Below are 27,570 nucleotides of genomic sequence, written 5' to 3'. Positions count from 1 at the left end.
AGAGCAGAGTTTCTGGAGCTGGCTAAACACTAAAAACACTAGGAGGGCTTTAAAAATGTATAAATTACTGTGCTTCACCTCTCACTGAATCAGAATCCAAGGAGAGCAAAGCACCTAGAAATTGCTTGTAAAAACTCTCAAACCCTCCAGATGCTTCTGCCTCAGTAAGTGGACTTTGGGAAGCAGTGCGGAGAACAGCACTTCTTAAACTTCAGCACGCAGGGGGTCACCCCCAGTGACTGACGATTCTGCGGGGCCGTCCCCAGGTGTGCCCACCTACCTGCTGCCACCCTGTGGCTGCACTGGGCCCAGGTGCCAACCGCAGGGTGCACCCCCTACCTCCTCAGCCCTGCCCTCGAGCCCCCCTGCTGCTCCCTCCACTGTCCTCTACAGGAGCTGCGCCAGCACGAAATGGAAGTGCATTAATCACGCTGAGTGAGTCCAGGGTAGGAGCCTTAGGAAGACGATTCTGTTTATTGTCAAGGACCAAGAAACAACGTCTGGAGATGCTCTATACAAGCGATGAGCTACCACAGAGGGGCGGTTGGAGAGGAGACCCAATAATACGCAGCATTATTTTGAGTGAGCTCCAGCTCTTCATTCTAACACTTGAACCAAGGACAGAGCCACCCTTTCCCACTAAGGCTGCAGGAGAATGGAAACAGCACTGAATGTATCAGTTCCTGCAGGGCAAGCTGATGCAGGAGGCCACTCATGGTCTGTTGGGAGCCCACGTCGCAAGCACAGAATGGATGCTGAAGGTGGTCCACGGTTGCTGGTGGTGACTGGTGGTGTGGTCCTTAAGTTTTGGGCTTCTCTTGATTCTCAATGATAAGCTTGTTAGTAGAATACAGTTGGCCAATGTGAACCTGAAGGCAAAGAAAAGACACACATCAAGAAGCATGGGACTCCATTAGCTGTGAAAGATCAGAAAGAGTGTTTCTAACATTTAAGTGCAAATGTCTGCCCAAACAGGGCTGTTCCCTGCTGGAAACTGCACTGTGGGGCAAAGTGCGGTCACCAGATTTGCCTCTGCTAACTCCCTGCACCATCCCGCCCCCTCTCCCCTCCCGGTGAGAGCGAGTTAGACATCTGCACACTCATTCCTTCCCGCCTCTGCAATGGCAGCAGCAGCTGCTGCCTTGGCTTCAGGGGCTGTCCTGAGCTGGGGGAGACCATCTGCCAGGTTCCCCGCCTGGCGGCTTGTGGGCCAGCCACCAGGTGTGTGCACAGCAACTCCTCAGCTAACAGGATTTCCTTCCTTTAGAACGGTTCCTTCCATAAGGAAGGACTCAGCGAAAGCAGTGATGAGCTTGTCTGTGCTGGGCTAGGAAAGGGACGGCATCAAAGGGCAATGCCGTACTGGGCCACCTCCGGGCGATGCTGAGAGCAGCCTGCGTGTGCCCCGCCACCCGCCGCCTGTCCTGCCCTGCACTTTCCAAGTGTCTTTTTAAATTAAGTGTCTCAGTTAGTGCCCCAATTTTCCCATTGTCCCAGGTGGGTCCTGGAGCCATAACCTGGGGTCACAGCGGGCGACCTGTCCTTCCTTTGAAAGAAAAGGTATTCATAACCACTTTTCTCCAAAATCACTTCCTGAGTGATACCGTCTTAGGAATTAGTAGAACTGGTGAAGAAAGGGCTGAGTGTTAGAAAAGCTATCTGGATTTCAAAGCAGTTGAGCACGATCTGTGGGTGATTTGGGGTGAGTAACTGCTATTTAAGTAAAAGAGGGAAACTCTCAAAGGCAAGTGCAGACTCAAGGCACTCACATGGTTTTCCCCTCTTGCCTTCACATTCTACTTAAAAATGATGGCCCAGGAAGACGGGAGAGTACGTCACTACGAAGGTACAGTGTCGCTTTCACTGACCACGGCCCCAAAAGCTGTAGCTGGGTTTTCCTGTTTTCATGTCATTTGCTACTTTCCCGTCTCCCACATGCACAGGAGCAGTAACAGCTCACAGCACTGCTTTGGTGCTGGGGAAGTGAAGGAAGAGGTGAGGAAACGCCACGTCATCTAAAAAGAGCAAAAGTCCAGAGTGGAGAGTTAGGGGATGAGGCTGATCACGATCACGTAGGAATTCTCAGTTGCAAGAGAATTCCATAACTTAAAAACGGGGGTGGTGGAGAATGAGAACTCGGGCACAGCTCCTACAAAGCCACAGCCATGAGCTTCGCGCACGTGTCATGTCCTGCCTTCCTCTCGTCAATATGAAGGACGCACACGCCTGACGCCAGCGGACGGAGCGGCCTGGGGTCTGGACCACTCTGAACAGTGCAGTTACAAACTGCCCGGGGATGGAGCGTCGCTGGGCGGGGTTGCTCAGGGATCCAGCTACCATGGTGATGAGCGAAGCAGAAGGGCTTGTTTTGCCTCCCCCTTGACAACCTGGAATCGCTGCCGGGTGAGCTGAAGCCGTGTTTACCATGCTGCAGAGCGGAGGGAGGTCAGCAGCCTTCTCCACACTGGACAGCATACGGTTTTATGTTTATATTCTAACCTCAACTGACAAATGGGCCCACTGTCAATGAGTTTTAGAGGACAGGCTAAATTAACAATTATTTTAAAAGAAAAAAATTACTTTTTAGGGATCTCCCCCATAACTAATCTAGGTTAATAAAAACAATTTTATGTAACAGCTCAAATGATTCAGTTACCTGGGAGCTTGTTTCATATTTAACGGATTTCAGAGGATCCGTTAGGAACCCCTTAGAAGCATCTGTAATTCCATGGTCTATGAGTGCTTGACTGAGCTTACCATCATTTTGTCAAGGCTCTAGTGGCAAGCAGAAGTTCTGAGATGGTACAAGGAAAACGCTTTATTAGAGCTGTTCAAAAATGGAAGGGGCTGCCTTGGGAAGCTGTAATTCTGTCACTGTGAGGAGTAGAGAGTGAGCATGGAGAAGGCATATATATGCCAGACAGAGGTGGGACCAGATGGGCTCCTTCCAACTCTCAGCTTCTGTGACTAAAATGAGTGTTGCTAGGACCCAGCTCAGATACTTGTGGTAACGCTGGATGGTCTCTGAATGGCCCAGTGTCAACCCATGTGCTCCGTATGCTCTGACACAGAAAAAGAAAAGGGTGGGGTCCTGGAAAAACCCTGGGCATGGGAGTTAGGACCCCTGGGCTGTAGCCATCGCTCTGCCACTCAGTGACACTTTCTACCTTGTCCCTCTGGTCTCAGCATTCTCATCTGTAAAATGAGAGGCTATTCCTGAGTGATCTTTACAGCCCCTTGCTGCTCCAGTAGGCTTTGGGCCTTACACAAATCTGGCAGATGTCAAAAGAAGGACGCGTGAAGACCTTGGGCAAGTGTGGCACCTCCATAGTACAAGAGCCCTGGACACAGCTGGTGGGAACCTGGCCAAGAGACAGTCACTGCAGACAGGGAGGTGAGAATCAATGTGTTGCAGCAACTGGATGTGTGACTGCTCTCCTGTCGCCTCCTGAAAGGATGGCTTTCTTCCCTCTACCTACAGGCCAGCAATCCAGGAGATGAGTTAGGGAACTGCCCTCCCCACTCTGCAGCCCGTCTGGACCATCTGTACGGTCTGCACATAGGGCCTGTGTGAGGCGATGTGCTCAAGTTTATGTGTGTCCCTTCTCTGTCTGTCCCACTGCTCTGGGAGTCCCTCAGAGGCAGGGCTGGTGAACCACGCACGTCAGTGTCCTGGGGACATCAGGCCCAGCAGGTCAGTGGTGAGTGAATGAGAGGAACTGGAGCCAGATGTACTGGTGAGCTGATGGCCATGCAGGAAGACAGAGGCAGGGCAGGGCTCTTTCTCACAAGTAAAAGGCTGGTCACCTACAGCAGACAACCAGTAAATGCTTGTTGGGTGAAAGACCCAGCTAACCCTGGAGGAGGCCTGGGAGGGCAACTGCAGCCCATGTCATTGGGCAGACAAGGGTGAGCACCTTTTGTGCCGGACCCTGTGCTGGGTGAGATGTGAAGATGGGATTCCTCCCTCAGAAGCTCTGCATTTAGGGGCAGACCTAGCAAGGAGGGGGATAACTGCCCTACGGCTGGTGGGTGCTGGCAGAGGAACTCGGAAGGAGACGGGACTCAGCCTGGGGAAGGCGGGAAGGCTTCTCAGAGATGAATTTTAAGTGACGGCTCAGGAGTACAGTGGGCAGAGAAGTGGGAGCCAGGGGAGGGCGAGAAGCCCATTCCAGATAGAGGGAATGGCCCCCCCACTGAGAGATCCTGTGTGAAGGCACATCACATGGGCTTCTGGAGAATGTCAAAGACCTCACGGGCAGTGAGTGTGGATGGGGTGGGGGTAGAGAAGAGAGTAAAAGGTAGGCCAGGGCAGGTCATGGATGCTAACTCATTCTGAGGACAATTTTAAAATACTAAAAGTGGAAGACAGACCTACTTAGATTTGTTATTAAAGATCACTTTATTTCAGTATGAAGGGAGGAGCCCAGCAAGAGTGCAGGTGGAAGATGATTTTGGCTTGAACTAAGATGACAGAAAGTACCGAGCAGAGCAGGCCAGAGGACACTTGGAGGACATATAAAGGAGGAATCAAACAACAGTAAGGTCAGGAACGACTTGTGTGGGTGTGGTAAGAATATCACTCTCATGGCTGATGGGAGTGGGGGGAAAATGAACTAAGATATTAATGTTAATGATGCTAAGAGGGCATAAAGGTTAGTATCTTTCATCTGCAGGCCCCGTGGCCTGACATTTACTGTCCTCTGATGGCCGCCAGCACCCCTGCGTGCCAGTGCACTTCCCACTAACGGCCATGAGACCTTGGGTCTGGCAGCCGGTGTCATTGCTCAGGCTACTCCACCAGGATGGAAAGACACTCGATGCCCACCAAGCAAAAGCCCACCCACCTGGTGGGGTAGTGGGTGGAGCTTCCCTGGGTCCCCTCTCTCTCCTGGGAACACCCACCTCTGTGATACTCGGGTGGCCTTACGCTGTCACCGCTTGTGTGCTGCCTCAGCTCCTCTGCATGACTAGCGGTGACTGACGGGGAGTAGGAGAAAGGAAGGGCCCCCATTCTACCTGACTTAGCTACCTCACAGCAGAGGTTAGGACTGTGCCAGACACGTGGCGGGTGCTCAGTGAGTACTCGGTAACTAAGAAGACAGCGTCTGCTGTCCCTTGTTATAAGGACCTACGTCCACTCGTTCTAAACCGTGGACCTATAAGCGATTATGAAGTGCTTTGGTGGTGAGCTACTTGTGGGAATATGGAAGTGATAAGGGCAAGTGAATAAAAATAGTGCCAGGGCCGTTTACTGTAACAAGAACGTTCGCTCACTGTTAAGCAAAATCCAATGATTTAAATTTGGCCCAGCAGAAGGTTGAAAGTTACAATCCAAGGCTATAAGGGATTAACCCAGAGCAATTACAGAGGAGGCAAGGGAAATATGCGGTTCCTAAAGGAGGAGATATTAAAATGTTACCTCAGTGAGGATTAGAGATGCGGCAGTGAATGTTTGTGTAACTGTACTGCTGCAGTGATGGGGGCTGTGAGACATGTGAGCACGCAGCAGGGGGCCAGCAGGGACCAGCGCTGCAGTCATCACAGAGCATGCCGCTTCCCAGCTGCAGGTGAGACGAACTGGGCAATGGAAGCCAGGAAGTGCAATTACCAGCTTCAATTCCCGGTCCCTCCAGAGTCCCAGACTGACTTAAACAGCCACATCAGACCATTACCATGCATAAATGGATCATTAAAGCTGATCACACTTCTATAACCTTCAGGAGTTGGCATGAGAGTCCATTAGGAAGATACACAGATTACTCAACTGCAAGTAGATAGGAAGACTCGCATGGCCGTGAAACACTTACAAGCTCTGAGACTCATTAGACAAATAACCTGCTGGGGAGGAAGGAGGAGGATCCAAGAAAATAAAATCCGCAGTGTTTCAGGTTTTCACTGCTTCCTCATCTGAAGCCCTGCGCTGTCTCCCGTGCAGCACGTCTCAATCTGATTCAGACTCAGAGGAGCTGGGTTCAATCGCGTGGGGGGGGTGTGTGTGGGGTGGGGGCGGAGGCTGAAGTGGGGCCTCTGCTACTTCCTGCCATGTCACTGGGTCGTTATAAGAATCAAATGAGATACCAGACTGTAAAAAAATGTACCAGTTGCCCCACATACTTCCTGGGGCCCAGATACATTAAATGTCTTCCTGCTGTTGGGAGCATTAAATAGGAATAGTACCAGGCATGCAGGAAGGGCTTGTTAAATGTCACTTATGCGCGCGGCCCATCGACTGTCAAGTTGAATACCACAGGATCTCAGAGCTTGACCTCAAGGATCTCGAAGACTCACCCTCTGGCTGTAAGAGTCTATGATTTCGTAATTATTGAACCACTCACACTGTGGAGAGAAGGTATCAGTTGTGTCACAGACCACCACCTGGTTTTCAATTTCAGCTTCCTGAGCTGGATTTGAAGATGGACGGCTGAGCCCATTCTTTCCTCGACTCTGCCCAGGAAGGACCCAGGATGCTTTCAGATGCTCAGGGCAGCCTGGTGTGAGAAGGAGGGGCCCTTGACACTGGAAGTTACGGGAGAGACGCTGACGCCTGGCTTTGCTTGTGCAGCCCTGTTCCTGTTCTTTTCCCTTTCTGAGGATGGGAAAACCACCCAGGCAGGGCTGAGTCCTCGTCTGATGGGGGGAAAGTGCCAAATCTTGCCTCTGGTATTGTACTGATTATACTATTACTACTAAAAAATGATGATAATGAAAGTAAGAGAACATTTAATGAGCACTTACTGTATGCTGGGCACCATTCTAAGCATCTAATTAATTAAATTAACTAAAAGTATTTCATTAGTTTAGTCTCACAACTTTATGAGGAAGATACCATTATTATCATCAATTTACAGGCTCTCACAAGCAAAATCCATCTTTGGTGTTTAATCTTCATATTTGGAAAGAGTGTAATTGCTCAGGTGGGCCTGCCCTTCCATTTCCCATATAAGAAGCCAGCATCTAAGTGGATCATACTGAAAATTCATTGAGAAAACACAATAGCAACGGTCACAACAACAACAAAAATAACACACCTAGACATAACCTTCGTAAGAAATGTGTGTGATGTTTAGAAAGAAAACTAACACTTAGAAATATAAAGTAAGTTTGAGTGAAATGAGATATGCAATGTTCACGGAGAAACTGAATCATACAAAAATGTCAATTTTTTGCCAAATTAATTTATGTTTAACACAATAATAAAAATCCTAATGGGATTTTTTTCAGATATTTGAGAAAATGACTTTACAGTTTCTTTGAATGAATAGGAAGCCAAGAATAAGAACGAACACTTTGAAAAGGAAGATATTACAGCATTTTTGAGATACAATTAAAACAGTGTGGCACTAGCCTGAGAAGAAAGGAACAGAACAGGAGAGAGTTAGAAAGCAGACCTTATTACACGGAAGTAGTTAATACACAGAATCATATTTGGGGGTTCGGGGGGCTCCGCGTGAAGAGGCTTTGGTACCTACAACAGCTCTGACGCCTCCTACTGATCTCTGTGTCACTGATGTACTCTGCTCCTAATGCATTTATGCACCGTTTAGTAAGTTGTCCAGTAATTCCGGCCTTTCCAGGTGCCTTTATTTATCCTGTGCCTCTGAGCGCCTCCTTACACCCAGCTTGAGAGGCATATTTATAAGGTATTATTTTCCAGACATAACTACACTTGATAGGGGCTTTGGAAGGTCCCCCCAAACCTTTGAGCCACCAGTATAATGAATCTTTTTGTTTTTTTTCCCTTCTTCCACCCCCCTCCCACTCCAGTTCAAGCCGTTCTTTCTCAGTCTAGTTGTGTAGGACACAGCTCCCTGGGCCATGCTGGTGTTAGGAGCCTTGTGTTCCCCCCTGGCTGAGGCAGTCGGTCACCAGTCGTTGGTCGGCCACTCACAGCAGCTCACAGCAGCTCTCCCCGGCCACTCACTGCAGAACTCAGCAGCTTGTGGCAGCTCACGGCAGCTCAGCTCCAGAGAGAGCTGTTGTTCACAATCTTAGCTGTAGAGGGCACAGCTCACTGGCCCATGTGGGAATCGAACTGGTGACCTTGGTGTTAGGAGCTCGGCGTTCCAACCACCTGAGCAACTGGGCTGGCCACAATCTTTGACAGGAGGATTTCAGATTTTTTGCCTCCTGCCAGAGCACACGTTCTGTCACCTGTCACCTGTCCCGTGGAAGGTGAGCAGGATGTGTGTGCCCCTCCTCTGTCCTCTAACCATGTGGACACTTTCCACGCTGCCTGAGATTCACGCAGCAGTTCTCTCTGGTGACAGACACCCTGAGAGGAGACCTGCCATCACAGTTTGCGACCGTCAGGTTGCCCACAATAACAAACATTTTTCAAATAGACCATTTTATCATACTTTATGTTCCCTAACAATTTTTTTTAACGAAGCAAACTGAAATAGGGATACATGAAATGATGCAGAATTTTTTCAGTCTTTTCCATTTTGCAAGGAGAGGCATTATGAGACCTAATCTTATGACTAGAGGTCACATGGTCTTCCCACTAAAAATAGCTCGAAACACATGCTTTTTTCTTTCTTGAATCCAGTAGCCTAAGTTGTTTTCATAATGTTTACATATAACATTACTACTGTCAATTTTGACATCATTTTATACTATAGAAGAATGTCTGAAGTGTTCAAACTAGATTTTTGAACATCCAGTCAACAATTAAATGTACTAGCAGAGAAGGAAGGCTGGTTCAAAGAAGGCAGGGATGAGTTTCCTGCCCCCACACGTGCTCCACTTCCATTCAACTCTGTAAGCCTTGGATTTTAGATACTGGGTATTCCTAATGTGGGAGAAGTGGTGAGGAGTTGACCTTTTTACTTCCTTTGTGATGTTCCTGGCAGAGTGATGAACAAATTCAGATCTCTTCCCCAAGTCCCACATCACAGTTAATAAGTCATGTGTTTCATCCTTGCTTGTAGAGACACGTGAGAAACCAGATGCAAGAGTGTGTACTCTCATTAGCATGAGCACACATCTGGTTTACACATTGTCCCAGCGTGATTAACAGAGACTTCTTTCTCTCTCAAGGGTCCTGGCTTGGATCATAAATTACATGGCTGCCCTAACTCTTATCCACTGTTGTCAGATTTCTGGGCCATTCCATTGTTTTTCTGCATGTCTGATGTTCAGTTAAAAAAAAAAAGGCCTGCCATGTGGTAGCCTCTTTCTTTTGTATCCCAGGCCATCAGAGTAAAGGAAATCAAACTATTCAATGGGTCTCAGAGAACTGTGACACGAAAGGAGCCTGAAGTTGTGGATAGGCAGCAAGGGTTCCCATTCCAACAAGCATATTGTTTCCTCTCCAGGAACAAATCCTTTTTGAAGAGATACACGTGTAAGGCAGTGGTCCCTAACAAGGACTTAGCCCCAGAACCACAGGGTCAGCTTTCCAGAACACATGTGGCCCAGGCCCCACCCACTCAGGGAGTTTCTCACTGGGGAGGAGAGAGGGTGGGTCCATGCATGTCAATCATTCCCTTGCTTCTGATTGGCACTCTTCAGTGAGAAAGAGCATTTAATCTAAGGGGATTCAGGCTGAGCCTTCATTATTATTATTTAAAATTATTATCAGGTGGTTTTTTTTTTTTTTTTTTTAATGTTGTTTTTTTGCAGCAGGTGAATATTTTTCCAAAAAACCGGGGTAGATATGTACCCATGAGGTGCACTTTGGGTACAGCCCTTCCAGAAGGTAGAGTCATGGACTACAAAACCAGGTGGGGGAGGGAAGTGTCTCTGCACCTTATAATGCCACTTTAAGGTGCCACACTGTGACGATGAAGGCCAGGGATCGCATCTTCCTATCCTCTACAACCTGTTCTTTAGAGGTGCTGGGCACTGGGAATGATTTCTACAGCTGCTCAGGGAGGGCAGACAGTTAGTTATAAAACAGGAGACGGGGCTGGCTGTCCTCCTGCCACACTCACACATCGAGGGATGGGTGCAGAGCTAGCCACGGACCCCTGGGGTCAGCTGCGCAGCGCTGTAGTACTAAGGCCGAAGAGATGAAGGCATCCAGACACAAGCGTGCTGGTGTCAGCACCACAGTAACTGAGTCCCCAAGCCTTTCTGGGAACTGGGCAGAACTGAGGACCCAATCATAACGTCAGATTGAAACCTGGCACTGCTCCGGAACAGTCACAACAAGAGCTCAGGCATACCGCCAGCTGTCCCAGCAAAAGTCATGCTAGTGACTGAACTCAGTGCTTCGGTCACCACGACCACAGCTGCACGGCATGAATCCTGGCGGTGCTGCAAGGTCACACGGGGATGCAAGTGGCCAGGCTGCTATTCCCAGGATGGTCTTCACTATGTTTATCACCGGCTCAGGGGATATCGTTGACTGAGTTTCTGGGACAATCAGGAGGCTCTGTACTACTTTTCCCCTTTCAGGACACCTTCCTTTCTGGAGACATGCAGGACGGCTCTTATTTCATTTGGTTCTGCTTTGTCTCCCGCATCAGAGGACGCCTGACAGCATCACATACGTTGGGCAATGCAAAGTACAGTCACCCACGCGACTCGGTTTGGTTTGACACGTTCCTGACGTTGTGGGCTTGTAGGTTTGGGGAGAGCATTATCTGTCACCACCAGAGACTCATAACTTCCAGAGCAATGAACACAGCAGATCCAAAGTCCAGGTTACAGCACCAAAGAAGTGACACCAAACACTGAAAAGACTTTCCAGAGTATGAACCAGAAGCTACATGTCTAATTTTAAAAAAATTTCCTACTTTTGAAATGTGCTAATTTAGTGGCCTCTTTTATAAACTGGGTGAGGGTGACGATTTTTGTTACAAAGTCAGGAAGGAGCAAGTGGCCTCAGATGAGACAATGAGCATCCCCTCCCCTGCTGTGCTCACCCCTCTCCTAAGCCCAGCGCAGTTTCTCCAGAACAGTCTCTCTCCAGCCGTCCCACACTCAACAGTTTCTGACTGACGCCACGGCTGGTGGCAGGTGCCCTACCTCCAACTCGGGCTGACGTCATCAAGAAATGGTGGGGAACTGAAACAAACAAGAAATCACAGTCCACACATTTTCCGACAACATGCCCCTTTCCAGCTCAACATGTTTGCATGTCAGGACACACAGATCTCTCTTTCTTTCGAACAGTGGCCTTGGATCCCTTTGCTCCAGCCCCGCAAGGACCTGCTATGTGGCATTTGGGACATTAGATCAGACGGGCAGCAACATCCTCATCTTCCCAGGGGCTCGGGGGTCCCGGGAATGGTACTAAACCTTACACAACACTGGGTCTGACACACACCAACACATCTGATTAACCAGGCTGTCTCTGTCTCTCACTCAGAGGTCAGGCTGAAAAGAGCACCAAAATGGACATGAGACAAAAACATCATCGTGAACCAAAACGCCTGGCACGGCCTCAGAGGAAGCAGTGGGTCTAATACACTCAGTGGCTGTGCCTCACCAGCTCCAAGCCAGCACACCCTTCCCCATTCCCCCCAGCCATGAGAAGTCCAACAAGCTGCCGGAAGACCTCTAAAAGAGCCGGCTGAGGACTTCCGTAAAACGATGGCGTGAGGTGAGCCTCTGTACATCTCCCCTGGAATTTACAAACAATCGAACAACAAAAACTCCACAAAGGACTCCCTGCACAGCAGACAGGCAAGACGAAGAGGCCCACTACCGACTGAAATCACCTACAGGTGGGAGATTCGCGCGAGTGGAGGGAGGAGGAAAGGGAGAAGTGCGCAGAGATGGAGCCGCGCGGGTGCAGGACGCAGACCCAGCTCAGTGCGCTGAGCTCGCTGCTTCCCGGAACTACTGCAGCTGCGGGAGATCGGACTGCTAGGGCTCCGCCAGGGCTCCACAGGGCTGAGGGGACAGCATATAACACGGCTGAACCCAACGCTCACGGCAGAGACCTCGGAGAAAAGACTGAGGGAAAAAGGCTGAAAACAGTGGTTTAAGCCCTCACTGCCGAGCAGAGAACGGAGCCTTAGGCACTGAGACTAGCCGCCCCCTCCCTCCCCTCCCAGAGCTCGCCCCGCCCCCACCTGCCCAGTGCTAGAAGCGAAACAGTAGCAGTGTCAGATCAAAACAACAGAAAATTTGCTGTTTTGAGAACTGTGGACCACAGACACAAATTCACAGCCCAACTAGTTGCGGCAAAGGGGAGAGAGCTGTGGAAGCAGGACCGGCTGTAGTGGTGGTCGCCGCCATTGCTCTGGGCCACCTCTCAAAACTCACCCCGCCCCTGACCCCAACTATCTGGGCGGATCCCTGCAGGAGTAAACAGAACTGCTGAAACATACGGGCTCTGAATCAGGAGCTGGAAGAGCTTTGGAACATCAAAAGCTCTCCGCATACCCACCGGGACACTGCGCCCTGTGACCTAGACGAACTATTAACAGAGGAGAAGCCCGTCTCCCAGGGAATCCCCCCATTGTGTGAGAAGTTGGAATAGTGCAGAGAAAACATAGCACTACCGTGTGGGAGAAGAAAAATAAGTTGCAGTTGGAGAAATAATAAAACATTCTACCAACAAGTACTGGAAAACAAAAGAAAGACCTCTTCCTATCAACCTGTTGCAGAAGTCACTCCTGTAGATGTCTAGGAAGAGAAATAGTAAACCAGTAATCGCCATGAATAACCAAGGCAACAAGATAGCTCAGAAAGAAAGTGAAAAATCTCCAGAGAAGGCACTTAAAGATACAGAAATATGTGACTTAAATGACAGAGAATTCAAGATTGCAGTTCTGAAAAAACTCAACGAGATACAAGAAAACACAGATAGGCAGTTAAATGAACTCAGAAACTCAATCAAAGAACAGCATGAGCATTTTACGAAAGAGATTGAAATTTTAAAAAGAACCAAATAGAATTTCTGGAGATTAAGAACTCAATAGAAGAAATTAAGAATGAAATAACCAGCTTAGGTAGTAGAGTTGACCAGATGGAGCAAAGAATCAGTGACATCGAAGATAGAAACCTGGAAATGACACAGATAGAAGAAGAAAGAGACTTGAGACTTAAAAGAAATGAAAGAACTCTACAAGAACTTTCTGACTCCATCAGAAAGAGCAATATAAGAATAATGGGCATACCAGAAGGAGAAGAAAGAGAGAAGGGAACATAGAATATATTCAAACGAATTGTCGAAGAGAACTTCCCAAATTTGTGGACAGAACTGGACCCTCGAATCCAAGAAGCAAATAGAACACCTAGTTACCTCAATCCCAACAGGCCTTCTCCAAGGCACATTGTATTGAAGCTGTCTAAAATCAACGACAAAGAAAGAATCCTCAAGGCAGCCAGGGAAAAGAAGACGGTAACTTACAAAGGAAAGCCCATTAGATTATCATCAGATTTTTCAGCAGAAACTCTACAAGCCAGGAGGGAGTGGAACCAAATATTCAAACTATTGAAAGAGAGAAATCATGAGCCAAGAATAATATATCCAGCAAAGATATCCTTTAGATATGAAGGAGGAATAAAGACCTTTCCAGACATACAGAAGCTGAGGGAATTTTCTAATACACGACCTGCACTACAAGAAATACTAAAGGAGGCTATTCGACCACCATCAACAGGGACAATTTGTGGCACCCACAACTCAAAAAGGGGGAGAGTAAAGGCCTGAACCGGAATATGGGAATGGAGAAAGTAAGCGTGCTGAAGAAAATGGAATACTCTAAATATCAAACTTTCTTTTACATAAACTTAAGGGTAACCACTCAAAATAAATCCAGAATTGAAATATATACTGAAATAAAAGAAGAAACAGAGGAAAACATCATAGAATACCACCACACAGAAATAATAGACAACAACAAAAGGCAAAGAAACAATGGAGACACAGCCTTACCAGAAAACTAAAGATAGAATGACAGGAAATCCTCACATATCAATAATCACCCTAAATGTAAATGGACTGAACTCACCAATAAAAAGGCACAGAGTAGCAGATTGGATCAAAAACTAAACCCAACCATATGCTGTCTCCAAGAGACACATCTCAGCTACAAGGACAAGCATAGACTCAAAGTGAAAGGGTGGAAATTGACACTCCAAGCAAATGGTACCCAGAGAAAATCAGGTGTAGCCATAATGATATCAGATGAAACAGACTTCAAGGTGAAAAAGATAACAAGAGACAAAGATGGACATTTCATAATGGTGAAGGGACTGTACAACAAGAAGACATAACAGTCATCAATATTTATGCCCCCAATCAGGGAGCACCAAATACACCAAGCAACTACTAACAGAACTAAAGGGAGAAATTGACCAAAACACAATTATACTAGGGGACTTAAATACATCATTGACAGCTATGGATAGATCATCCAAACAGAAAATAAATAACGAAATAGTAGCCCTAAATGACACATTAGATGAAATGGACATAATTGACATTTATAGAGCACTTCATCCTAAAACATCAGACTATACATTCTTTTCTAGTGTACATGGAACATTCTCAAGGATAGACCATATATTGGGACATAAAATCAGTCTCAACAAATTTAAGAAGATTGAAATCATACCATGCATATTCTCTGATCACAAGGCTTTGAAATTGGATATCAACTGTAAAAAGAAAGCGGAAAAACACAAATACATGGAGATTAAACAACATACTTTTAAAGAAGGACTGGGTCAAAGAAGAAATTAGAGGAGAGATCAAAAGATACATAGAAACAAATGACAATGAAAATACATCCTACCAAAATTTTTGGGATGCAGCAAAAGCAGTTTTAAGAGGGAAATTTATCTCATTACAGGCCTATCTCAAGAAACAAGAAAACTCCCAAATAAATAACCTCATGTTACACCTTAAAGAACTAGAAAAAGAAGAACAAGTAAAACCCAAGGTCAGCAGAAGAAAGGAAATAACAAAAATTAGAGCAGAACTAAATGAAATAGAGAACAAAAAGACAATAGAAAAAATTAATGTGACAAAGAGCTGGTTCTTTGAAAAGATTAACAAAATTGACAAACCCTTGGCTAGACTTACTAAGATAAAAAGAGAGAAGACACTGATTAACAAAATCAGAAACGTAAAAGGGAAGTTATCACGGACACCACAGAAATACAAAGGATCATCCAAGAATACTATGAAGGACTATATGCCACCATATTCAACAACCTAGAAGAAATGGACAAGTTCTTAGAAACATATAGCCTTCCAAGGCTGAACCATGAAGAACTGGAAAATCTAAACAGACCGATCACCAGTAACGAAATTGAATCAGTCATCCAAAACCTTCCCAAAAGCAAAAGTCCGGGACCAGATGGCTTCACTAGTGAATTCTACCAAACCTTCAAAGAGGATCTAATACCAATTCTGCACAAACTCTTCCAAAAATTGAAGAAGAGACAGTACTCCCTAACTCATTTTATGAGGCCAACATTACCCTGATACCAAAACCTGGTAAGGACAGCACAAAAAAGAAAACTACAGACCAATATCTCTAATGAATACCGATGCAAAAATCCTAAATAAAATTCTAGCAAATCGAATACAACAATGCATTAAAAAGATTATTCATCACGACCAAGTGGGGTTCATCCCGGGGCACAAGGATGGTTCAACATACGAATCCATCAATGTGATACATCACATAAACAAAATAAAGGACAAAAATCATATGATTATATCAATTGATGCAGAAAAAGCATTTGACAAGATACAACATCCATTTATGATTAAAACACTTAATAAAATGGGTATAGAAGGAAAATACCTTAACATAATAAAGGCCATATATGACAAGCCCTCTGCTAATCTCATAATTAATGGAGAAAAACTGAAGCCCTTTGCTCTACGTTCAGGAACACGACAGGGATGTCCCCTATCACCTCTGCTTTTCAACATAGTGTTAGAAGTCCTTGCCAGAGCAATCAGGCAAGAGAAAGAAATAAAAGGCATCCAAATTGGGAATGAAGAAGTTAAATTATCACTCTTTGCAGATGACATGATGCTATATATAGAAAACCCTAAAGACTCCACCAAAAAGCTATTAGAAACAATCAACGAATACAGTAAAGTTGCCGGCTACAAAATCAACGCACAAAAGTCCATTGCCTTCCTATATACTAACAATGAAATCTCAGAAAAAGAAATACAAAAACAATTCCTTTTGCAATTGCAGCAAAAAGAATAAAATACCTAGGAATAAACTTAACCAAGAATGTGAAAGACCTATATGCTGAAAACTATAAGACATTTTTGAAAGAAATTGAAGAAGACACTAAGAAATGGAAAGACATTCCGTGCTCATGGATTGGCAGAATCAACATAGTTAAAATGGCCATATTACCCAAAGCAATATACAGATTCGCTGCAATCCCCATCGAAATCCCAATGGCATATTTTAAAGAAATAGAACAAAAAATCATCAGATTTGTTTGGAACCACAAAAGACCCCGAATAGCCAAAGCAATCTTAAGAAAAAAGAACAATAATGGAGGTATCACACTTCCTGACTTTGGCTTGTACTACAGGGCTACAATAATCAAAACAGCATGGTATTGGCAGAAAAACAGACACATAGACCAATGGAATAGAATTGAGAACCCAAAAATAAAGCTACATAAATATGGACAGATAATTTTTGACAAAGAAGCTAAAAACATACAATGGAGCAAAGACAGCCTCTTCAATAAATGGTGCTGGGAGAATTGGAAAGCTACGTGCAAAAGAATGAAACTGGACTGCTATCTGTCACCATGTACCAAAGTTAATTCAAAATGGATCAAAGACTTAAGCATAAGACCTGACACAATAAACTGCATAGAAGAAAACATAGGTACTAAACTTATGGACCTTGGGTTCAAAGAGCATTTTATGAACTTGACTCCAAAGGCAATGGAAGTAAAAGCTAAAATAAACGAATGGGACTATATGAAACTTAAAAGCTTCTGCACAGCAAAAGAAACCATTGACAAAATAAAGAGGCCACCAACTGAATGGGAGAAGATTTTTGCAAACAGTGCCTCCGATAAGGGGCTAGTATCCAGAATATACAAGGAACTCATGCAACTCAACAACAAAAAAACAAACAACCCAATTGAAAAATGGGCAGAGGACTTGAAGAGACATTTCTCCAAAGAGGACATACAAATGGCAAATAGACATATGAAAAAATGCTCAACATCACTAATCATCAGAGAAATGCAAATCAAAACCACAATGAGATATCACCTCACCCCAGTCAGAATGGCTATCATCAACAAGACAAATAGTAACAAATGTTGGAGAGGCTGTGGAGAAAAAGGAACCCTCATACACTGTTGGTGGGAATGCAGACTGGTGCAGCCGTTATGGAAGGCAGTGTGGAGGTTCCTCAAAGAATTACGAATAGAATTGCCATATGACCCAGCAATCCCTCTCCTGGGTATCTACCCAAAAAATCTGAAAACATTTAGAGATAAAGACACGTGTGCTCCAATGTTCATTGCAGCTTTGTTTACGGTGGCCAAGACATGGAAACAACCAAAATGTCCTTCGATAGATGAATGGATAAAGAAGTTGTGGTATATATACACAATGGAATACTATTCGTCAGTAAGAAAAGATGATATAGGAACATTTGTGACAACATGGATGGATCTTGAGAGAGTAATGCTGAGCGAAACAAGTCAGACAGAAAAAGCAGAGAACCATGTGATTTCACTGATATGTGGTATATAAACCAAAAACAACAAAAGAACAAGACAAACAAATGAGAAACAGAAACTCATAGACACAGACAATAGTTTAGTGGTTGCCAGAGGGTAAGGGGGGCGGGGGGTGGGGGGTGGGAGATGAGGGTAAGGGGGATCGAATATATGGTGATGGAAGGAGAACTGACTCTGGGTGATGAACACACAGTGGGATTTATAGATGATGTAATACAGAATTGTACACCTGAAATCTATGTAATTTTACTAACAATTGTCACCCCAATAAATTTAATAAAATAAAATTAAAAAAAAAAAAAAAAAATGAGCCGGCTGTGGTCATTGACTGTGATGGGCAGCATGTGGAGGGCAGTCACTGGACAGCACCTCTGCTTATCGTGACTCACCCCTACATATCTTAACCTGAACCATTAAGAGAGCCATCACCCTCCACAGGATCCCAAATTGTCAGGGTGTAGGAGACACTTAAGTATACGTGTTAAGGACTCCAGGGGATTCTCAGAAATGCCTGGGGAGGGGGACCACTGGAAAACAAGGTCCCTGCTGGCCAGGGGATAGGGCAAAGCTGATACGCAGCCAATATATGCCAGACTGGTTAAAATTCTGAATGACTTCCACACCATTGGTAAATGGCCACTGCTCAGGGACCCTCCCTTTGTTGTTCCCCCTCCCTCCTCCATGGTGTCTGCTCCTCACACTTGGGGTTCCCCCTCCCCCGCCTCCAGGATGCCTGGACCTCAGTCTAGCTTGGTGGGCTGCCGTCCTGTTCTAGTTTGGCCAGTTTTCATTCTGCCTGTCAATGTCTATGTCACTGGTGGTAAAGCACACTGAACAGCACACACGGGTAGGGACTTTGGGGAGTAAGCTTGGGCTAGTACTGAAAAGGTGTGCAGTTTGTAGTGACAGGCTGCTACGGATCATAATGCTCACATTTAATTCTTTGTTTCTGGCATTCTGCAGGGGGGGGGCGTGAAGACTGCTGAACAGAATGGCCTGTATTTTGCTCCAGGAAGTTATTCTGGATGAGGGAAAGAGGGAAGGCTAGAAGCGAGAGCGTGAAATGACACCACAGGTCTGACGAGGCAGTGGGTGGGCCTTCTTTTGGTGCCAGACCAGTGTGGTGGCTCCTTGGTATTCCTCAGCACTCACGGGTCAAGGAGAGAGCAGGGGAGCTTTGTCTTGCTCCACGTCCAACGCCCTGGTCCCTGGGGCTCTTGTAGGACGTGGGGAATTAGCTGACAGCTTACATGGCCTAGTGAGATCCCCAAAGCCCACGTACTGAACATACCTTCCAATTAACCATCCAGGAAGCAAAGAAAGGATTCCAGAGGGCTCTAACGACCCCCACAGAAGTATCAAAGTCAGTATCAGCACATCTCTCCTTTTACGCAGCAGCTGTGCTCACTACTATACACCATGTAAGTGACAGTGTGGATGAAATAACCAGGCCCTAAATAACCTGCTGAGGGAATCAGCATGCAAGGTCAACTGCCAGCTTGACTCCCTGATGGGGAAGAAGCCGGTCTCTGAATCACAGGCCACATATGCCCGCTGGCCAGCGCAGTGGCCAGGCACGTGGCTGTCCTGCCCCATCCTGCTTTCACTGCCACAGAGCAGGGCAGGGCACCACAGTGCTCAGCCCAGACTGCGGGGTGCCTGGGAGCCACAGCCAGCCTGGTGCAGGACCACCGTCCACGGCCCCATTGCTGGGCCCTCCTGGCTTCCCAGGAAGGAGGCAGCTGAGAGAGGAGCTCCCTGCAGCCGCCTCAGCCTCCTCCCACCCTCCCACCCGAGAAAATGGCCACAGCAGAAGATGCGATGCGACGTACAAATAATGGCTCTTCTCTGAAGGATAGGGGCTGTCTCTTTAAATTTGCTGTCTTCAACTGCTAAGGGGAATTACCAGGAAATTACTCTTCCTGCCCCAACTTTCTGCCATGGCTGATTTTAAAAAGAGCCTGCGACCATTCTATGGTGTTAAGGCACCTTCAGTCTAGTAGATGGGCCTTTACTTCACTTTCGTTTGCTTCAATGAAATCACACTAAAGCCATTTTATTAAGATTATGACCACTTCATAAGGTCATAATCTGTGTATAATAACTTCTGTGTATAATAACTACAGTAATAATTAATATCTAACTTTAAAGATTACAAAGTATTTATACTTTACTGTCTGATCTGATCCTTGTAAGTGAGCTAGAACAGGTATCGCCATCATCTCTACTTTACTCTTAAAAGATCAAGGGTCTAAGAGGCAAAGTCAATTTATCCAACATCACAGGGTTAATACTCAGTAACTTGACTTGAAGCAAATCTCTAAATTCTAACCCTTTAAATGACAGTTAATTCTGTGAGTACAGTATGGATTTTTAAAAACAGTATTAACAGAAATTTAAAAAACAACCATCATAATCCCACCTCCCCAAATCTGTTTTCATTTTTGCATACTAATTTTGTCATGTTTACATATAAACAGCTAAAAGTCATTGTTTATACACTACCATGGATATATACTATTTGGTGTTACTAATCTAGAATTCTAATACCAAATGCATTTTCCCATGTTTCTACATAGTCTTCACAATTATAATGTTAAACAGTGTATTTCAATAGGTCTACTCTGTCTCATTTTCAGTAGCATAGCTGAAAATTTAACAGTTGCAGACAAGGTTCGTTTATTTCTCTCTCCTCACTTTTTAAACATTTTGGAGAAAAGATTTTTTTTTCTAGAAAACACATTAATGAGTTTATGTTCCTTTTGTTTCCTCCTTTCTTTTCTACTCTTTTCTTTTTTTCCCCTTTACTTATGCATCGATTGGGCTAAAAGTATGATTTCAGAAATGCACTTCCCGCATAGATGGATCTCTGAGAAAGACTTTCTTAGTTCAGGAAAATGGGGACACATTTTAAGAAATCAACACAAATGCGTGAAAGCAGCCAGTTAATGCAGAATAAACAGCCTGGCTGACTTGGGCATGAGATCCAGCGCCCCTCCGACTAGGACGTCTCCCCTGACCCACATCCCCGCCTGGCTCCCCCAAAGCAGGCTCACACCCTGCTGGGGCTTCTCAAAGGTTGGTGTGTATTGAGATTTCCTGGGGGGCTCCTTGCCAAGCCCCAGAGGCTACTGAGTTAGCAGGGCTGGGACGAGGCCTTAGACTGTGCTTAGGAAAGCGGCCCTGTGGACTTGTGGCCTCTGGGCCGACGGTCACGCAGCTGGCACACCAGAGCGCCTTTGTATACTATTAGTTTCTCTGTCTCTGACATGAGGCTGTGCGCCTGTGACGTCAGGGGCTGTGCTGTTTCATGTCCCTAGCACCCAGGAGTGTGGAGTTAGCTTTTGTCCCTTTCCCTAATGAAACTGTATCCTTGTAGGACTCTGGACGCCAGGCCTCATCATAGGAGACTGGTGGGATAGCTTTCGTGACCTTGCCGACGCGGCTGGCACAGCCACGGCAAGGAAAGGGGCCTTGTCCCACCTCAGTCCACTCAACAGGTTGCTAGAATCCTCCCCCTGGGATCACACACAAGTTCTTGGCAAAGAAACGTCTGCGGCTTCATTACTCACTCATGTTGAATTACCTGGCTGAGCTCCAGCCCTCCCTTCAAAGCAGCCTGGAGTAGCCAGTCACTTGCTGTTGCTTCAACATGGCAGCTTGGATCTAAGCAGCTTGGGTCTGAGCCTGTGACCCAGTCTGTGAGCAAACACCCCATTAGCCATACCCAGTGCCTAGCATGGAATCTCAGTCAATCTCTGCTGAAGGAATGAGTGAATCCCAGGGGAAGGAGGCGCTTGTGCGAGGTCCCTGGGCCGGCGCTGGCGGAAGGGGGGCAGAACCAGCACGCTGGGCGGTCACCAGACAAACACTGAGCCTGACAGAGGAAAGCTTCTCCCTAGGCAGCCCTCTCAGGAGCATAATGCTGTGTAGGAATAAGACGCTCTAATTATACCCACAAGGTCTATAAAGACTCCCACATCTCAGGACGCAGCTCTTTTCTACAAAGAGAGACACGTGAGGGGTGGCTGGATAGGTCAGTTGGTTAGAGTGCGAGCTCTGAGCAACAGCATCGCCTGTTCGATTCCCACATGGGCCACTGAGCTGCGCCCTCTTCAGACTGAAGACAATGAGCTGCTGCTGAGCTCCCTGGTGGCTGGCTGGCTCAGTTGATTAAGAGTGCGAGCTCTCAACACCAAGGTTGCCGGATCGACTCCTGCAAGAGATGCTGGGCTGTGCCTCCTGCAACTAGACTGAAAACGGCGACTGGACTTGGAGCTGAGGGGTCCTGGGAAAAAACACACCGTTCCCCAATGAAAAAGTCCTGGAAATACACACTGTTCCCCAATAACGTCCTGTTTCCCTTCCTCAATAAAATCTTAAAAAAGAAACAAAAAGAGTGCCAGTTGAAGCCTTTGATGGTGGATCTCAGTGATAAAAGCTGTGCTCTGGGTTTTCGTTTTGACACTTGAGTGCCTAACTGAACGTGTTGTAAGTAGCTTAATGTGGACTGAGTTCTGATTTGCTTTTCAGTGCAAACAAGGTAGATGATCCATTTCTCTCATGATCGAGAGGAAGGGACCCTGACTCTGGGTCTAGTCCTGAGGACATGGCCTGGCCTGTGGGACAACGCGCTCTAGTACTGTTTGCAAAGACCTCACCCTTCTCCTTTCCTTTCCACACAGTTCCTTAATTCGAGTGATGTGATCCTGTCACTTAGCTTTGTAAATCTAGAAAACTGGAGAGTTTACCACAAACTTGAGCCCTTTAGGTATCAAGATCATTTCCTTTATTTGTGACAGAAATATTCCAAACTCTTCCAATGCACAATGAAGGGTCACAGGGAGCTGTGAGAGCACAGGCTTCCTCACCCGTGAAGAAAGTATATGTCCCTGTTGGTGGTGACCTGGACACAGCTGCCACCTCCACCAGCTCATCAGAGTGCCCAGGGGAACGGAAATAAGTCCTCTAAGACCACAGGGAGATTACAGTGCAGCCACTATAAGTGATCAGGTATTTGAAGAATGCAAACCACAGGCAGATACAGACAGCCAAGGGCACCATGTAAAGAATTAATAAAGAGCAAAGCTGCATCCGTGAAGCAGTTCCACTCCTGGGTGTACGCTCAAGAGAAACAAGAACATGTATCCACCCAAAAGGCGGAGAAGAATGTTCACAGCAGCACAGCTCACAACAACAAAAGAGTAGAAACTGTCCATCGATAGATGAATGGGTAAATAAATGTGCCATATCCATACAATGGATCCATGTAATGGAATATTGTTCAGCTGTAAAAAGGAAAGGGGTGATACATGCTACATCAAGGGTGACCCTTGAAAACATTATGCTCAGTGAAAGAAGTCAGACACATAAGGCCACATATGGTAAGATTTCATATCTATGAAGTATCCAGAATAGGGAAATCCATAGAGACAGAGTAGATTAGCAGTTGCCAGGGGCTGGGGGTGTGTGGGTGAGTAGGAGAGAATGTGGAGTGACTCCCAGTGGCTACTGGGTTTCTTTGGGGGTGCTGAAAATGTCCTAAAATTGATTATGATGATGATGGTTGCTTAAGTCTGAATATACTAAAAACCACTGAGTTACACACTTTAAATGGATGACTTGTATGGTATGCAAATCTCAGTAAATATGTCAAAAGATGTTTAGAAAAAGACATTAAAGATTCTGTGTTGACTGTACTTGCATTGTCCTACTGGCCATGTGGCTATTGTAGGACATGAAACAGCCTAGTCCAAACTGAGATGCTCTGCAAGCATAAAGTACATACTGGTTTTCCAAGAAGAGTACTGCGGTGGGTACGTTCACGCCCTGGGAGCGGGGTGCCCACTGCCGCTCTAGTCCCTGTTCCCTGCTGAAAGTGGGGGTAGCCAACTGTGCAATCACTGAGTTGCAAAATAAGGGTACCCGTGGCCTGACATATCCAAGTCTCTTCTTAGCTCACCGATTTAGTAAGGGCTAAATTAAGCTGCCAGGCTTGATAGGGCTGAACACAGCCCTTGAGGAAAGTCAAAGTTACGGGGCTGCCTGGCTGATCCACAGCAGATCAAAAGAAGCCACCTGTATTTTTTCCTACCTTTTCAGGAAAAGAAATCCTACCTGAAGGTTTCTGAGGCCACTTCTAATGAACTGTCACAAATAAGTGGATTTGGAGCTGATGCTCCCCCCGCTCCCACAGTCCTTCTGTGACTTGTCTTCTGGGCCCTCACTACTGCCTTCTGGTCTCCTCTCCTTTGCACACTTCCTGATGCTCTCATACAACTTTGGATGTGAACTGCTATGAGAGGGCTGACCAAGTTCACCAGTCCTGCTTTCACAACATCGCTGAGCGAGGCCCCATCTCACCTGCGTGACAGGTGAAGCTGCCAGAACCACGGCGGGAGGAGATGCTCCCCCAGAGACGGGGCTGGGGGTCCTCTCAGACAGCTCGCGCTCCTTTGAAGGCTTGGCTTTGCCTCCCCAAGGCCTCTGACGTGCAGCTCACATACACACTTGCTCAAAGAGAACCTCATTTCCCACAAAGGACTTCTCTTGTCATGAGTGGAGACATCTCCACGTCAGTGCTTAGAGGAAGGGAGCAGTCTCAGCCCTGCCCACCCCCTACCACACTCCCAAGACATGCAGGGTCACTGCATATGGACGCGGGGTGTCTCAGCACGGTGTCCACTCCACTCCTTCCTGGAGACGAGGGACGCAGGAGACAGTGGCATCGGGCTCATGGGCTCTCCAAAGGATTGTTGCTGTCACCAATTACCACAAACTGGGTGGCTTAAAACAACACAAATTCTCTACAGTTCTGGAGGCCCGAAGTAAAGAAATCAGTTTCTCTGGGCTGGAGTCACAGTGTCAGCAGGACTGCGTCCTCCCGGAGGCTGAGCGACAATCCGCTTCCTTGCCTTCTCCAGCTTACGGGCCACCTATTCCTCGGCTTGTGGCCCCTTCCTCCGTCCACCACCCCAACCTCTGCTGTCATTGCATCTCCTTCTCCACTTCTGCAGTCAAATCTCTCTCTGCCTTCTTCTTACAGGGACACTTATGATTAGTTAGGGCCCACCTAAAAAATCCAGGATAATCTTTAACTCAATTATATCTGCCAAGTCCCTTTAGCCATAGAAGGGCACATTCACGGGTTCCAGGGACTAGGACGTGGACATCTTTGGGGGCCACAATTCAGCCTCCCACACCTCACTGTAGGGTTTTTGTTGAAAACAAGATTCTCAAAACTTAAACATATTTTACTGTAGAAAATGTGGAAATATAGCTCTAGGCCCATCCTTACTTTACCAGCCACACTGAAGGAAGAGAGAAGGCAGAAAGCAACCCCAAAAGGGCAAGTCAAAGAGATTAAGCACCAAGGAGACACCAAAGTGAGGGGCATGGAGAGAGGGGAGGTTGTGCTCTAAAAGGTCTTTATTTCTATGTTGATTAAGCACTTGGAACATGCTTTTCTTATAGATTATGTTCTAAATATTGATTAGCTCTCACTAGAAAACCTAAGAGAATCTGAAATCTCTCTATTCAGAATATTAGAGAGAGGGATTCTGGGAAATTGGAGAGCTGAATATACTACGCTTTCCAGAGAATATACTAGTCTCTGCCTCTGAGACAGGCATGAAGCTGCCAAGGCCGGTAGAGCACCTGGTATGGGGGAGACCTTGGGTTGGGGAGTGAGAGCTGTCTGGGGACCATGCAGGGTCTGGAGACTGGCACTGGGGATTCAGTGTGATAGGAGGAGGTCTGTGGACCCTGAGGTCTGGCTGACACTGGTCTCTCGTAAGTGGGCTTTGGTCAGAGGGCTGGAGAGCAAGGCTGCTGCTCACTGTTCCTGAGGCTGGGAATGCATAAGGGAATCCGGGAGCAGGAAGACGGGCGGCTGCTGCCACTGCTATCCCACTGGTGGCCAGGAGTGGGGAGCCCCCTTTTATCCCTTCGTGGAACAGCAGCCACACAGGCACCGTCACAGCCAGACTCAACCTCCCTGAGAAGACCAGAATAACAGCACATGGAAGGGAACGAGGAGCGGAGGAGAATACTGACCCAAATGGCTCCGATAAAGTAAAGCTGCAGGGAGAGGTGACAACAAGTAGTATGCGACAAGAGCACTCAGAGAGACTCGGGAAGGAACAGCTAGTGGGCAATGAACAAATTATGAAATTCACGTATGTAGGGAAACAGGTTATCTCGATGGGGTATCCTTTCTCAAACAATAGCACCAAATGTACGCTTCTAATTGTAAGCACCCGGCTACAAAAGACAATCATCATGGGCATAGAAAAGCAGAACGGAATCCCCAAACTAATAAAAGAGGGTGAAAAAAATAAATGAATAGCCACTTGATAAAACTACCAAAAATCAAGAAGGGAAGGAGGGAAAACAAACTAAAATAATAGAATGAGATGGAAAGAGTAAAATCTATCAGCCATTATATGAAATGTGAATGGACTAACTGGGACAGATAACAAAACACCTATAACAAAAGTGATAAAGACTGAAAATCAAGAAATAAATTAAGATACCCGAGGCACATTTTGGGGAAAAAATACCAGTTTATATTAACATTAGACAAGGGAGAGTTGAACCCTAACAGCACTAAAGTGAATAATGAGCAACATTTATGAGAAAGATGCAGCAGGCGCAAACGTGTAAGCACTAAATGAGATAGTAGCTAAGTATGTAAAGCCTAAACGATTTGAAATGAAAGGAGAAACTGATAAGAACAAAATTATAGTGGAGAAGTTTGATATTCCTCTTTCAAAACTGAACAAAAGCCAGCACATTTAAAAAGTAATGACACAGACGAACAAGCTAAATACACACATGCACCTCCAGGAATATATTTTTTAGAAACTTGTCTATAAAATATTAACAAACAAGAAACATTTAGAAGAATTGATCAAGGATTTGGCCAAAGAAACCTTAAAAAGTTTTCCATTTCTCAAGTTAATTTACTTTTTATTAGATTTTCAAATTAGCAGCTATAGAGTTGCCCTCAGCTTTCTTTTATAGCATATTCTTAATATGTGATCATTAAAAATGACATTGTAGAAAAATATTTAATGACATGGAAAATAAATGTTGAGCAGGAAAATGAAAGCAAAATATAAATCGTAACTGAGAGGCAATTATTATATATCTTGGTCTCCTAACTTTGTCCCTAACGTGTATCTTTATCTTCAACCAGACAGAGATCCCTAATTGACAGATCAGGATTTATCAGCAGATCTTACATTTTAACCTGGTTTAACCCGAAGCAAGTTTCCACGATTGCACCCCACTCTTGTGGCTTTTAGGACAGCCCCACAGTGAAGAGAGGAGGCATTTTGCACCCTCTTTCTTAACCCTCCTGCCTCTCTGGGATTACATTTGAGGATCACGTGCTTTCCGTACTTAGCAATACATATTTAGGAAAGTACCACTTACTGGGCAGGTGCCAGTCCTAGATGCTTTACTTAGTGTCTCACTTAATTTTTACAAATACCCTATGTAATACTTAATCCTTATAGACATCTTATGGATGAGTAAATAGAAACAGAGAAATTTAGTAACTTGTTTACATTTTCACAGCTGGTAAATGAATTATGGAGCTGATGTATCTCCAAGTCTTCTGACTCCAAAATCTAAAACCCTTAAAAAATATACACATATATGTGTACACACACACACACACACACACACACACACACACACACACACACAGATTTATTCACAGCCAAGCTTTATTACTTTATTAGAGGTAAACAAACCTATCAAGTGTCAGGGCGTGAAAGGAAGGGAATAGCACCAACTCCTGGGTTGGAGATGAACCTGGGAAGATCGTTGGTGAAGGGAGTTTGGGTCTGTAAAAACTACGACCTTTGTACTACAACATACTTTTTAATTAATATTTTAAATAAA

General features: G+C 45.8%; 1 protein-coding gene across 1 annotated transcript in view; it reads right to left on the bottom strand.

Moving 5' to 3' along the window:
• Positions 1-447: 447 nt before the first annotated feature.
• The window catches only part of LYRM4 (LYR motif containing 4), a 147,778-nt gene continuing 120,655 nt past the window's right edge, over positions 448-27,570 (bottom strand). Inside the window, exon 3 of the mRNA XM_019710853.2 lies at positions 448-869. Coding sequence (XP_019566412.1) covers positions 801-869 — 69 coding nt within the window. The 3' untranslated portion in view covers positions 448-800. The remainder of the gene's footprint in view (positions 870-27,570) is intronic.

Source organism: Rhinolophus sinicus, linkage group LG06 (genome assembly GCF_036562045.2).
Source record: "Rhinolophus sinicus isolate RSC01 linkage group LG06, ASM3656204v1, whole genome shotgun sequence".
NCBI classification, from domain to species: Eukaryota; Metazoa; Chordata; class Mammalia; order Chiroptera; family Rhinolophidae; genus Rhinolophus; species Rhinolophus sinicus.
The sequence above is the reverse complement of the archived record's forward strand: the minus strand, read 5'-3'. Positions and strand labels throughout refer to the sequence as shown.